This window comes from Apostichopus japonicus, chromosome 2 (assembly GCF_037975245.1).
Source record: "Apostichopus japonicus isolate 1M-3 chromosome 2, ASM3797524v1, whole genome shotgun sequence".
NCBI lineage: Eukaryota > Metazoa > Echinodermata > Holothuroidea > Aspidochirotida > Stichopodidae > Apostichopus > Apostichopus japonicus.
The window spans coordinates 22,143,341-22,157,523 of record NC_092562.1 but is presented as its reverse complement, the minus strand read 5'-3'; the positions used below and the strand labels follow the sequence as shown (position 1 = coordinate 22,157,523).

General features: G+C 33.9%; 1 protein-coding gene across 27 annotated transcripts in view; it reads left to right on the top strand.

Moving 5' to 3' along the window:
• Window positions 1–14,183, top strand: part of LOC139982341 (uncharacterized) — a 99,407-nt gene that overhangs the window by 66,358 nt on the left and 18,866 nt on the right. For all 27 annotated transcript variants that reach the window (XM_071995227.1, XM_071995186.1, XM_071995175.1 and 24 more), the window contains 9 exons: window positions 237–315; window positions 933–1,006; window positions 1,603–1,647; window positions 4,240–4,287; window positions 8,286–8,383; window positions 9,056–9,149; window positions 11,541–11,617; window positions 12,449–12,485; window positions 13,268–13,365. In XM_071995227.1, the coding sequence (XP_071851328.1) occupies window positions 237–315; window positions 933–1,006; window positions 1,603–1,647; window positions 4,240–4,287; window positions 8,286–8,383; window positions 9,056–9,149; window positions 11,541–11,617; window positions 12,449–12,485; window positions 13,268–13,365 (650 nt within the window). The remainder of the gene's footprint in view (window positions 1–236; window positions 316–932; window positions 1,007–1,602; window positions 1,648–4,239; window positions 4,288–8,285; window positions 8,384–9,055; window positions 9,150–11,540; window positions 11,618–12,448; window positions 12,486–13,267; window positions 13,366–14,183) is intronic.

Genomic DNA, 14,183 nt, shown 5'->3' with positions numbered 1-14,183 from the left:
TTTCACACAAAAGTTGTTCTATTAAACCCTCCCACCTCCCTTCTTCCACCCCCTCCCTTTTTCCATTTCTGTTATATAAATAGCAATGTAACAGTCATAGCTATAGCCACTATTTAATCTATCATAGATATATGCCAACACAACCCCCTCATCCTCCTCATCCTCCCCCCCTCCCCTCCCCTCCCCTGGATTCACAAAATTTAAGTTTATGCATTCACATTTCTCTTTGCTTGCAGGAGGAGGAGCCCTAGCAGTTGTACTCACTATTCTAATTATCCTAATCATTGGCATAGTCATTGCAATATTTTTCGTTTGGTAAGTGTATTAAACCTCAACATCATAGTAAGTAACAAGTGATTGTTATTACAAAGAAAGTCAAATTGGAAAGAGTTTAATAACATAGTATCTGGTTTCTTAAACAAAACAGGTTTTTCAAATTTCATGGATGATTTGAAAAAGATGCACTTTTAAGTTAAAGTAATTGAGGCATTAGACCAAATACTACACATCAAGGCAATCTTTTTTTTTAACTTTCTTTCAACTTTGTGATATAATTTAGCAACCAACAAAACTTCCATGAAAGTTGATGTTTAGAAAGATTTCCAAATTGGAAGCATTGTCATACATTTTCAATTTTTGAGTTTCCCGTTGAATATACAACAACATATATTTCATGATTTAAAAGACAAATTTAAACTTATGTTGTTATAAGTTGTAATCTTTTATAAAAGTAAAGGATTTTAATGATTTTGTAAGTTATCATTGTTGTTGTTGTTGTTAGTGTTTTGTGGGTAAGCTTCTTCATATTTATACTTCCTTTACATGACACTTTTCAAACAAAATAATTCATTGAATTTAGTTTAATTATTCATATTAAAAGGTGCTTTCTAGCTTTTATTCTGAAGTTGAGATAACTTGCTTCATTCTAACAGGAGAAAACGAAGTAAAGAAAATCATGCTGAACAAGATGGTGAAATTATAGCGTTGGGTGAAAACGGTATCAATGGTAAGTTCAAACATAACTTCATTGGAGTGTTTACTCATTGAAAACAAATTGAACAAGTTGATAGGGAAGGCCATTTGATGTACTTTTGTACCTTATTGGATAAATATGCAGATCATGTGATGAATATGCAGATCATTGGATAAATAATATAAGAGGGATATATTGAAGACCACATGAGATTTGCTATTTCATTAAGGCAAAGGATTTTAATTTGTGAATCAACAGAAGGAAACTTAAAGCCATGAACTTCATCTTGACCTTCAATTTACTTGTTCCTTTATCATTGAGATTTTAAGTGCCAAAGTTCTTTTATGGCCTACCATCTGACTCCCTGTTTCATCCTGTCCCCTCTGTACTCCTCCAACCCCACCCGCACCCCCCCTCCCCCTTGGATTTCTGACGACCTAAATTTATGAATGCTTCGGATGAATTTGCCATCTCATAGAGAATAACAGTTGTCAAAATACTATTCAAAAAGGGTATTGTTCCACTGATTAGTTCTTGAGAGTGATAGGACTAAAGTGAAAGGTGTTTGCACATCAGTTTCTGTTATGCTGCTGTTATTTGAATGTTAAGGTTTTTGATATCTCCAACAGGACGCAAAGAAAATGACAAATTGGGCCAGGATAATCCTGCATTTGGTGAGGATTTGGGTATAAGGTTGAACTAACACCCTCAACACAAATTCACCGTAGTCATAAAGTAACCCTTGTCATGTCACATTAAGGATTACATTGAAATTAAAGCACTTGTTTAACACATCCATTGTTCACATCCCACCAACAAAACCACTTGATACTCTGATACTGGTTAGAACCTCCACCTGGCAATGAACATACATGTTCATCTTTAACATGGGTTTTATGTAATCGTACGCTGCACGTATTCCAAACACAGTTGCTTAGTTGTACATTTCATAGAGATATGTAGATAGGGAATGACGATTTATTTGTAGATGCTACATTGGAGATGTGTTTAATATCCCTAAACAATAAAACTAATAAATGGCAATATTACAGTGAATAATTTATCGGGTGTCACATCGCCAAATTCTATGCACATGGGCAAATTGCTATACAAGTGCTAAGATGCATAGCAGGTTTGTGTACACAGAACCATAGTAATTTTTATAAGAGACAAATTCTCATAGCCTTCAAAACGGGCACACAAAATGTTTACTCTTAATTATTGCCTGAAGTATGAAGGATACTGCGTGAAACTTGTCAAAAATGTAGGATAGAAACAAGCTTATGTTTGGATCAATTTCAGTTTTGAATAAATTTGAATACTCCAATTAAGGCACATTAAACCCTCACATACGGTAGGAGATTTTAACTTTCTCTGGATAATTCGTCTGCAATGCTTGTGGAGTCTAATTTAACCCAAAAAAAATCTACAGCGTTTCCTAGATATTGTTGTTCGACTTATTATGTCTATTTGCTGACTATACATATTAGTCCTCGTGTAGTGTTCGTTCCGGTAATTTTGTGCGTTTTTGTCCAAAAGAGTCGAACAAACAAAAGCATAATTTGAATATCACTGATTTTGGTTTATTGGTTTGAATCATTCTCTATGTACATATTTCTATGGCACACTCTTGTTTTTGTCACTTGCAATTCTATCACTGAGAACTAGTTTAACACTTACACATTTTGGGACGCATAGAGAGTAGAGAGAAAACCAAGTGGGAAATGGTTTTATGGGAAATACAGATGGAATTTTCATCATGGAGAAACAACGGATGTTGTTTTTCTTCTTGAATTGAATTTGTTAATTTTTTTTCAATCATGTTTTCATTTGTTTATTTCCTATTTCCTTCATATTATTTATCTACGGATCTAACCCACGCCAGATGAACAGATTGTCATACACGTACCATTAAGGAAACGGTGCACACTGCAAACTACTAGAACACATGCACAAACACACACAACTTTCCTCACTCATACAATTCGCCCTCTGATTATCACATGTATTATATTCTGATATAATTTGTGATGATTAGTTTCTCTCCATGTAAATTAATAATGCAAGTCCAATTTGATCAAATACCATCAATCTACAGTTTATTCACTTCAGGAATTTCGAACACATACACTCTGGGTTTTAGTGTAGCTCGAGGAATAACATTCAGGTTCATGCCCAGACAATAGTTCTCTCAAACAAGAATATATCGGTGTATTCCAGCGATTGAAACTCTCGGTAGATAAGTGAAGAATCTATTCCAAGCCAGGCCTTCATAACATTATTCAATTCATTTCCGACCACCAGGCTATGATAGCAAAGTGAGGGGGCTGGAGTGTATATTTCTTTGTATTTCCCTTAGAATCACAAAACCATTAAAAGATCATACGAAAGAAGGCAATGTTGTTGGGTTTTAGTGAAACCTTCTACAAAAAAGCGCTGCTATATCCTTTAGAGTTGGAACTTAAACTACAAATCTAGCTTGAAATATATTGTTTTCTTTGATACCCTTTATGCTTATTTAAGTTGCTTGATTGCTTTGGTACTTCCTACAGTTAATGCTGCAGCTATTAGCTATTTTCATTACTCCAACTAACTAACCATGTGCTTCTCATAGTCCTGGTCAGATCAAATGGTAACTACCTTGTATGTACATAACTCTACAGAGATCATAGAAATCTAAGACAACAAGGACGTTCGCCATTCAGATCCCTTTTTTGGGGTGGGTTTTTTTTCTTGGTGGGGGGGGAAGGGAAATGTCGGGGGCTAGTGATTTCCTTGAATTCTTCTAACTTCAAAAGTAAGAAGAAGATAGGCGATGTTGAACGCATTAACTCCCGCTTTTTATGATTTGAAAAGTATTTAATCAGCCTTGCAGATATTGCAGACATGGGTAAAACTTTGATGCCGAGCTTATATATGATTTCCCTATAGACGCGTGCGTACAGCTTGAGTCACGGAAACGTGTATTCTGTAGCCCTCAAAGCTATTATAATACAGCTTCCAACAATTATTTTACAAGATGCTATTTACGGTTTTCTTTTGTGTTGGTAGTAATATCATTTATTAAATCATAACCGCAACAGAATGAAAACTAATACAAAAAGGTGTTGGAACTTGGTACACAGTAAGGAATTCGGAAATATTAATTCCATGATAGTCTTTCACTTTTCAAACTTATTTTACTTTCATACTAAATTACTGTTAATACCCAGCGTATTTTTCAAACCGATGAGTAGCCTTTGAAAGTTCAGTCATTTCCTATTTAGATCAAACAGATTCTTCTCCTGGCATCAATAGCGGTTTTGAAATTACCGGTGAGCATGCATAGTTTCATTACCTACACGTTTGTCTGCGCCAATTCATTTGTAGAATGTCCGTTGACAACTCTGCACATTGGCATCAAGACCATAGTAAAACTTCACCAAGCAGAATTAAGCACCTCATATGTTTTTTTGCTCTGCATTAGTTTAGTTGTTTCAGTCCAAATCAGTATATTAATTACAGTCAACACCTTTGGATCAAATTTTACATGAATATATTATTTAGCAAACAAAATAATAGTTATTATGATGAAATAATTCTAGATTATATTTTTAATATAAAAAATGTATTTATAATAATAAATATATAACAGATAATAATAAAATAGTTTAGTAGTACCATAAATGCAAAATTTTACTTGTTATTCATGATGCATTTATATGTTCACAAAAGTTCTGCAACAATTTGGAGGTAATAGAAACAAAAATTTATTGTAAATTTCATTTGTAATGTTAATGAAAATCCTCTCCAAAACTAGCATTTTTGCTTAAATTTAATTGGCTTTGTAAACTTTCGCACAAATCATGTATTGACTGTAAGTGCAGTTTTCTTTCAATTGAATCCATAATTTTTTGTCCAACAGTGTTGCCTTAAAAGTCAAGTTGCTACTTTCTTCTTACACAAAATAAAATTTTAATGAGGTGTTTTCATGGTTTATATCACTAAATTCATTACCTGTTCAAAAGTAAATGGAGAAAAACAAATCCTTTGGAAAATTAAAATAAACAACTGTTCCACTAATATATATTTTAATGTCACTCTGTTGTACCAAGCAGTTGAAATCTTTAATATAGGTACAATTTGTTTTGACATGAATTTCATTTAATAATTACTTACACACACAAATTTTCTCTGGTGTTGCTGTTATTAACTGTCTTGCAATGATCATGCTTTCATGTTCAGCATTCTTCATCAAATTAACCCACTAATCATTAATAAGCTTCATACCATGTCTGGCCGGCCCAGAAAAACTGGACGTTTGCTTTTTTTTTTTAGCATATTTGAAGTGGAAAACCTGCCAAAAAACATGATTTTTAGAGATGTGATTTTTGCCTGATGCAATGTGGAATAATATAAATCACATTGCTGAAATGTGTTACCATTTGATTGCTCTTATATCATTGGTCATTACCAGATTTAAAGCATTCGACTATTCCATGAAAATGATTAAATTCTGTTAATCAGATTCAATTGGCTGTAAAGTGGTTTTATTGAAGAAAAATATTGTTTTGGCTAATGCTTGATTTTGTTTGTATTGCTGCTTTATTGATTTGGCAGGTTTAAAACAAACACATAATATTTAGACCTTACACTAGCAGTGAGGCTTTATTGAGGTTAGAAATTAATTGCGCTCAAATATTATGTCTCCTTGGTTCATTGTCTCCCTACAAATACTCATTTCTGTTCAACTTTAGGGGGGTGAGGGGAATTAGATAGACCTGGACTGATATTTTTCCTCTGAGAATATTCTTATACATAGTATGTTTCATGTGTTTCATCAAAAAACACATTTCATATTATCAATCCACTGTATCAGTTATTAATTTATTATTATTATTAATGCCATTGTAGTAGCAGCAAAAATTATGCATGCTTTGCTCCTTTAATTTTTTTATTACTTATGAAATAAGCATAGACCGCTGCTACAATTGCCATGTTTTTTACTAACAAATTCTTGTAGCAAGAGGTGTGATTATTACCAGTTCTCTCACAGTAAAGCTTCAAATAATTTTGTGTTTTGTGTAGCAAGTCAAAGCAGGTTACTACACAGTATTTCAAGGACATTTCCTTTCATATATCAAGTCAGTTCATGGAATTCATCAACTGAAGCTTTATACCAACATTAATTTGCTGTCGACTTTTCACGGCATATGTTTCATGTAGGCTATTACGTCTTTATATGCAGGCTTAACTGCAGTTAGCCAGTGGTCTGTAATATAAATTTAACTCTGCATTTTATAATTCTAAGTAACCATTTTTTTTCATTTCTTCTATATAAATATTTCCTGTCTGGTTGTTATTTAAAATTCAGCCTTCTTCCCTTCTGAAACAGTGTAATATTATCAAAAAGAAGGTGAGAGGGGGGGGGGGGGAGGGAGAACAAGTAAAGGTTTCAGCCAAATTTGGAAAGCGAAGTGTTTTACCTAACGTAATTGCTTGATTTACAAATGTCTATGTTTCATATTGAAATCATTAGCATGTTAACTGGAGTCCAATCAATATCAAGCATACCTCCTAAATATTATTGCAAATTTCCTCAAGTGGACTTAACTAAAAAATGAAAGAATCACTTTTGTTTTAGAAAGACTTAAATAAAGGTCGGAAAAGAACAAAGACAATGCATCCAACTTTGGTTGCTAGGGGAGTTGTGGGACTACAGATTTTAACCAGCTATAAAAATGTTGAAAGGAAACCCCTAACACCACAAGGGTTTTATTAGACTCCAGACAAAATGTGAAAGGAAACTAAGTTGCCTCCAGATTGATTGATTGATTGATTGATTGATTGATTTAATTAGCTGCTTAGTTGAATATTTCTTTAGCATAGTATTCTGTCAAACCATGAACCTTTTAATTCTTTTGGCACCTTATGAAGCTGTTTTGCCAGCGATATTAAATCGATTCTGTGTTACCATTGATATACACACGATCACAACATAGTTTCTTGAGTTACGGTTTCCTATAATGTGTACACATCAAGGTGTAGGCTTAATAATATGTCTCAGTGGCAACCGTTTACAGCTTGTATGTCAAGTAGATAATACTTTGTAGTTTGTGCATATGGCAATTTGCACAATAGAATGAAAATTATTTTGAACAGTGGCATATGTTTGATATGTCTTGTGGTATTTAAGTGGAATAACCTGTATGTGAATATTTACATTAAAAAAAAAACTGCAAAAGCCTGGCAACATTATTTCTGTCATATTATTATTAATATTATTACATTTTTGCTGTTTGCATCAGTGCTGCTATATGTGCTGATATCAATGCCACATATAAGTAATTCATATGTATCACACTTTGGTACATGTGAGTATTGAGATGAATTTTAAAATTGACAACTTTTGAAAAAAAAAAATTGACAACATTTCTGGCCATAAACCAAAAATGTTTTTTTTTTTACCCTCAAGGTACAGTAGCACAGCACAAATAGTAGAACCATATACTAAAAAAAAATTTTGTATTCCACTCTTATAAAATAATAATGATCTTCAAAGATAAGTTTCATCCATTGGGTAAAATGTCGCCTGTTTCTGGTGTGATAAATATTAGTCATTTCTCATGTCATGGGTAATAATCAAATCTTAATGAAGATACTAAAAAAAGTCATGTGCAGGGCAACAACTTGGAAGTAAATTGAAGAGAAGATTTTTATGCTCTGCTCTATTTTTCATCTTAAGTCATTCAATATATTTCTGTTTAAGAAAACAAGAGTGAAACTGACTAGAATTTAAGAAGAGAATACCTGCTTGAACCTTGATTATTGATTAAAATATATATGTATTATAATTTATGCAATTTTTAAAATTTAAAGTTTGCAGTTAATTATATTAAAATGTGTCAAATATTACTCAATCTTTAAGATCACAGGGAAACGAATTATAACTTCCTAGATTTGATCACCAACTTTTGCTTCAATTCTCTACATGCCCATGATAGGGAACATTCAATAGGCCTAATGTTAAAACACATAAAAAGCAAGCAAGCTCTATTTGAAATGCACTTTGCCTACATGGTGATCAAATGACCTAAGTTCATTAAAAAAAAAGACAAAATGATCAAACTCAGCTCCAGACAAACGTAAGTTACGTTGATTCTTTACTTTAAGATATACTGAATGTCTGTTAGTTCTGCACATTTAAATGATCAATGCTATTTGAGCCTCTCACTGTAATACTTTATTACTATAATCATATTTTTCTTCTTTCTCTATATTTCTTGGTAATTCCTTCTGTTCAACTCAAATGCTGCATTGGTTTCACTTTCAGTGATAGAAAAGTTAGACCCGATCAACATTGATGAGCTTGGAAATTGCATCCTTACAAAGCATCAAAACTCGAACAGGATTTTCAAACAGGAGTTTATGGTAATAACTGCTTTGGTTACCAGTTGGTATGTAGGATATGTGTTTTGGAGGGGAGGGGAGGGGCTGGGGTTGGACCGTAAGGATCAGGATAGGTTTACTAGAGGGGGATGCTCAGTGAAAACAGTAATAGCTTTTCTTTCTAGTAGTGCATGTTGTCTTGAAAGAGTTTACCTTTTTTTGCTTGAAAACACAAATTCATTTCGGCACCCCATTCCTCCCATGAGCTCTCTCCCAATTTGTCGGTCGAATTCTACAGAATGTAGCATCTAGTGGATCAAACCTCCAGGAAACTCAAAGGGAACCTCATTTGAAAAGATTCTCCACTTTCTGTTTAAATTAACAATATTAGTGTTTAAATGTGTTAATATGATTTTTTTTTCTTTTTTGCTTTTGTGGTGGTTGTGACGCCCATAAAAATGCCCTTAAAGAAGGCACAAACAAGAACACCATCTCTTGCTTTATACGAAAGAATTCTATGTGATGGTTGGGTTTGCTCCTTCTGGCTCTGGAGGGTGGGGTGAGGAGAGCAGTGGGATAAGTTGTTCATGGCAGTTATCTCCAGCACATACTTTAATGATGATGGCTGGCTTTGTGTCTCCTTTAAATGCAGTCATCATTCAAGCCTGATATTTCCTTTTAATCATTGCTTATTAAAAACCTCTTCATCTACAGTCCTTGCTGGATGTCAACAAGGATGCTACCCACGAAGCATTCTCTCACGAGACAAATTACCAAGAGAAGAATCGTTACATCAACATCTTCTGCTGTAAGCAAATTAATCTTCTTCTTTTTTTTTTAAATATAAACATTGACTGTTTGTATATCTAATAATATCTTGAACAGTTGCACATGTTTTACTTTTTGCTGGCTGTTTTCAAGTGTTTTATTCAGGAAGAAGATCTTGCTTTTTAATGCAATTGTTGTTTGTATCTTTGTCTCTCTAAAGGCCAGGTATTCAAACTGGGGTTTGCAACCCTTTTTCATGATCGGCAAAAGGTATAGGAGAGATCGCCATAAATTTGAGGGAACAAAACAATAACATTGTCCACTTCTGTAGAAAGAAGTGGAAAACATGTTGAAACTAAAGAACTTATGTAAACTTAAAAAACCATAACTCCATTTCGCAACTAATCACCCTTTAATCATATAAAAAATTCTTTAAATGTCAGGGGAATACCTCCTACCCTTAGAGACCCCTTTCCCAGGCCACAACATTCACCACTGGAAAGTTACCAAGATGACCAACCAAATAATATTTGAATCTAAACAACCTGAGTTTGCTAAATGTATGTAAAGTTTTACAAGTTTCCAACCTTCATTTGATAGGAAAGCTTAGCTTAGCAGCAAACTATTAAGTGTTTGCTGGTAATGAGAAAAAGCTATTAACTTTGTTACCAGCAGGTCTATGCAAAAAAGGTCATCCTTACAATTTCTTTGTTACATCAGAATCACTGCATAAACATTGAAGAAAGAAAGGGGAAAACTAGTGTTTTGTTTATTTGATGTATAGATTATTTTCATTGATGCCTTCAATGTTAGTGCTTGTGAGATTTAACCCTTTAAAAACTGCTTAGGAGGCAAAATCACTGTTATCTAAGGAAATTGTTAAAGGAGCTTGTTGTTATTTGGAAATAACATGTTGGCATACCGTACTTGTGCAAGTAAGCATGTCAGATGAACTTGCCAAGCAAATAATGATATGATAGTTTATTATGCACAGCATCAGAGTCAGTTTTTACTAATGAGAATGAGTAATGATTTAAGCAGTTTTAAATTGCTGTAAATTCAAACATTTACAACTCGTGATGAGCATTTCAATATTTTGTACATAAGCAGTCCGCAATCTCGTAGGTCCGCGACCTATGACCTTGCAGGAGGAATTAGCCAGGATACACCACATCCTCACCCCTCTGAATTGATGCTCAGAATTCAACAAAGCTGGTTCAGGCTTCAGACTTGATGTAAAAAATCATAAATAAAATTTCTGACTGCAGCAAGTTCCTGCAACTGACAGAACTGACCGAAACCTGTTTTATTTTGCAATCCGCTTTTGGTTTGTGCCTTTCAGTATGTGGACTGTTTGCTTTACATCAGTTCAAGATGTGTAGAGCTCAAAAGACTGACTGTCTGTATTTGTAATTACTTGGAAATGAATTTAGGCCAGCAATTACAGCATCAAGTGATGTCCATAATCTGATGCCACTTAACCGAAATGTGCATATATGCAATGTATAGAACATATTGTTATTTAAGGAGAACAGTAACCAGGCGATGATGTTCAGGGTATTTTCTGGCTAAATGTCGGTGGATTTTGCAGTTTGCCAGTATATAAAAAGGGGCACTTGCTTTTTGCTGCCAGTAGACATCAAGAACATGTTATAAGTCAGTTAATGACTGTCGGTCAAAAAATCTGCATGATTTCCGTACCTAACATAAGCCCTGTATTAAAGCTGATTATCAGCAAATACATTTTGATGGGGCTTTTCTCATAACCCTGCACAGTAACTGATGTGTGTTAAATTCCAAAAAATTGCCAGCAAGAACTTGTTTTCATCCAATGGATTCATTAAGCACTTGCACTTTTTATCAAAAGGTGAAATGCTAGGCCTGTCCATCAATAGTTCTACAACACCTTGGCTGCAAGGTATATCTGGGTCTACTTTTAAAAGCCAGTGTAGGTTTTACCATCTTCAACCGGTAAAGTAAATGGCCTACTCCTCTTGAATACTGTAGCATGTTTCCAGCCTTAAAATTGGAGAATTTTATATCTGATTGTTCCATTTGAAGTACACTGCATGTTTGGGTACCAAAATGGAATATCCATTCTGAAATGCATCAACTTTTTTGCAGCAGTTGAAAAAAACTTTACTTTTTGTTGCAGGAAGTACGAAAGGATTGTAGAATTTTCCTAAACCTGTAACTGATAGCTTGATTGATTGAACAAACAATTGTCAATTGACTTATTCATATCAATTGTCTTATATATAATTGTCAATATCAATTGTCTTATTCATATATTTGAATAACGTATTAATTGATTTTGATAAATGACTGATCAATTTGACTGGTTAGTGATTTGAATTGATTTGATGAATTGATTCTTTCGTTTATTGATCGATTAATGCATCTATTAATTGATAAATCCCTATTTTTATAGATGACCATAGTCGTGTAAAGCTTGAAGAATTAGAAGGCGTGGAACAGTCTGACTATATCAATGCCAACTACATAGATGTGAGTAAAACTCTGTCATTTAATTATGTATTTTTCTTTGTTAAGAGCAACACACTTGCTCATTGTCTTGAACATCTCAGTTCAATTTCAACATAAAATATAGTTTTCTCGCCCTTTTCCTTCATCTGAAATTTCCCAGTCACTTTTCCATTTATTCATGGACTTTTATATATTTTTATAAGATATATATATATATATATATATATATATATTTATATATATATATATATATACATTGCTGATATGTCTTATTTAATGTGGAAAGCTATGGTGTCTATACATACATAATAGCCAAAGGAAATGAACTTTTACAAACCTGTCATTTCTCAAAAAGAATTTTATGATAAGAAGTAAAATGAAATATAATAGCTGCATGTTTCCCAGAAACATTTGTGCAGCGGCTGTAAATAGTAGTATCAAACTGTTTTCTCGGTTCTCGTATCTCTCTGTACCTTTCACATATCAGTTCTTTCCCAGCGGTTTTTACCTCTATTTCATTGTATGGAAATTGTCCATGGTTGCACGCCTCTTCTGCAAATTTTACATTTTTATTTTGAAGTTTCAAGTAAAGTTAATGACTCAGATCTTGTCTGATTCATATTGTACTTTTTTTTAAATCTATCATGAAGAGGAAATATGTAACAGTATCAAAAATGAAGGATATCTCAGCATTAAAGAGGAAGTCATGCAAGGCTAATCGAGCAGATGTTATTAGTAGAAAAAGCAAACGTTGGCTTTGTGTTTTCCTTTATTCGTCATGTTCACAGAAATGATGTTTGTTTTACTGTGCTATTCCACCAGTCATATCCGTATTTTTCTTTCTATTCACAGGGCTACAAGCAGCCTAATAAATTCATTGCTGCTCAAGGTGAGAGTTTTCTAGTTATTGCTTCAAGGAAAACTCTTCTCTGTGTGTTATGGTCTTGTGATAGTAATGAACTGTAACAGTACATAAGTCGACGATTTATCTCCGCAAATTATGTAGTTATGAAATTTTGTTCGTCCATTACATCATTTTCTGCCTATTCTTTTTCATGTCTGTAGATGAAGAAAAGCATTTTTAATGTGATGAATAGTGATTTAACTACAGTGTCTGCCTGCCTGTTGTTCTCTTTTTTCGTAATGAGGATTTTTGAAAAGGAAAAGGGATGACCCAAAACATATACAATGAATGAAAAGAAATCTTTGAGTCCAATTCAGATGTTGAAAACTTGTCTCAAGCTCAGAGATAAGACATAACAAATTTAGTCATTTTGGTTTTGGGGAAAATAAAATGCAATTTATCAAAAAAATATTTTAGACATTATTAGGAGCATTAAATCAGATAGATTAATTGAAGTATGGCATTATATCTGATAACATACCATGGATTGTGAGCAGTTTTCACATAATCAGTAGTAATAATAATTTTTTCATCGGGATTCACTGATACGTTTCAAAAGCGATTGATTCATAAGATAAGATTTTCTGAGTTTGGAACTCGTAAGATGCAGAGAATTATTGGTAAGTTGTCATAAACAGATGGAAATGAAAGAACTTTATTCACAGAACACATGCATTGAAAAGTAGATAAATATCATATTTTGCTGTGTTTCGTGAGTGTTTGGTGAGTGTTTGTAAACATTTTTTTTTACGCTTTTGTGTTTGTAGGTCCCAAAACAGAAACTTTGGAAGATCACTGGAGGATGATCTGGGAGCAGAAGACTGCTACCATAATCATGCTGGCAAGATGCTTTGAGGATGGAGGGGTATGGGAAATAAATTAAAATACTATGTTTCTAATTTTGTAGCTGTTTCAATGCCTTTGCAATGATATGCTTGTGGCTCCTGTGTGTAGTGGCAGTAACGACAGGGCAAGACATTAAACACTATGCTGCAAGAGGCATGTTGTGACAGCCTATACTGCCATGCCTAAACTTAGCCAAACTTAGGACTCTCTGATGCAATGACACTTCCTGGTTACCCTGACATTTCTTTTTTTTAAGTCGAACATCTGGTTCCACCACAAATGAGGTCAAAATCTACTTCAAAGCATTTTGCAAGCTACAGTATGCCTAGTGTATTTACTAGGGGTGAGGTTAAGGTGTCCAGGTTCAGCTGGATGCCACTTTTATATTAAGTTAGTCACTGGTTCTCTGGCGTTTTGGCAGAACCAGGGGCCTCTGGAGTGAAACTTGGGACCAATTGGTAAGGTCAATCCTATCATTTGTACTCCTACTATGATGTGCAGAATTATAATGCAGCAACAAGATTACATATATGAAATAGTTCTTGTGTTTGTTTGAACTTTGAAGAAGAAACTGCATTAGAGAGTGATTGATTGGCTGGCATCTACCACATGTGCAAAACAATTGTGTGTCAAAACCTTCTGGAGGATGAAAATACAACCATTTGGGAAAGTTATGGGTATCCCATTGACCTTTGGCTCTTGCTTCTTTGACCCCACTGTGTCGTGTGTGTTGTATGTGTGCTCTGATCTGTATGACAAGACTACTACACACACCTCTGTTGAACATCTATACATCTAAACAGTGACACTATACTTTCCCAATGCTCCTAGTGTATG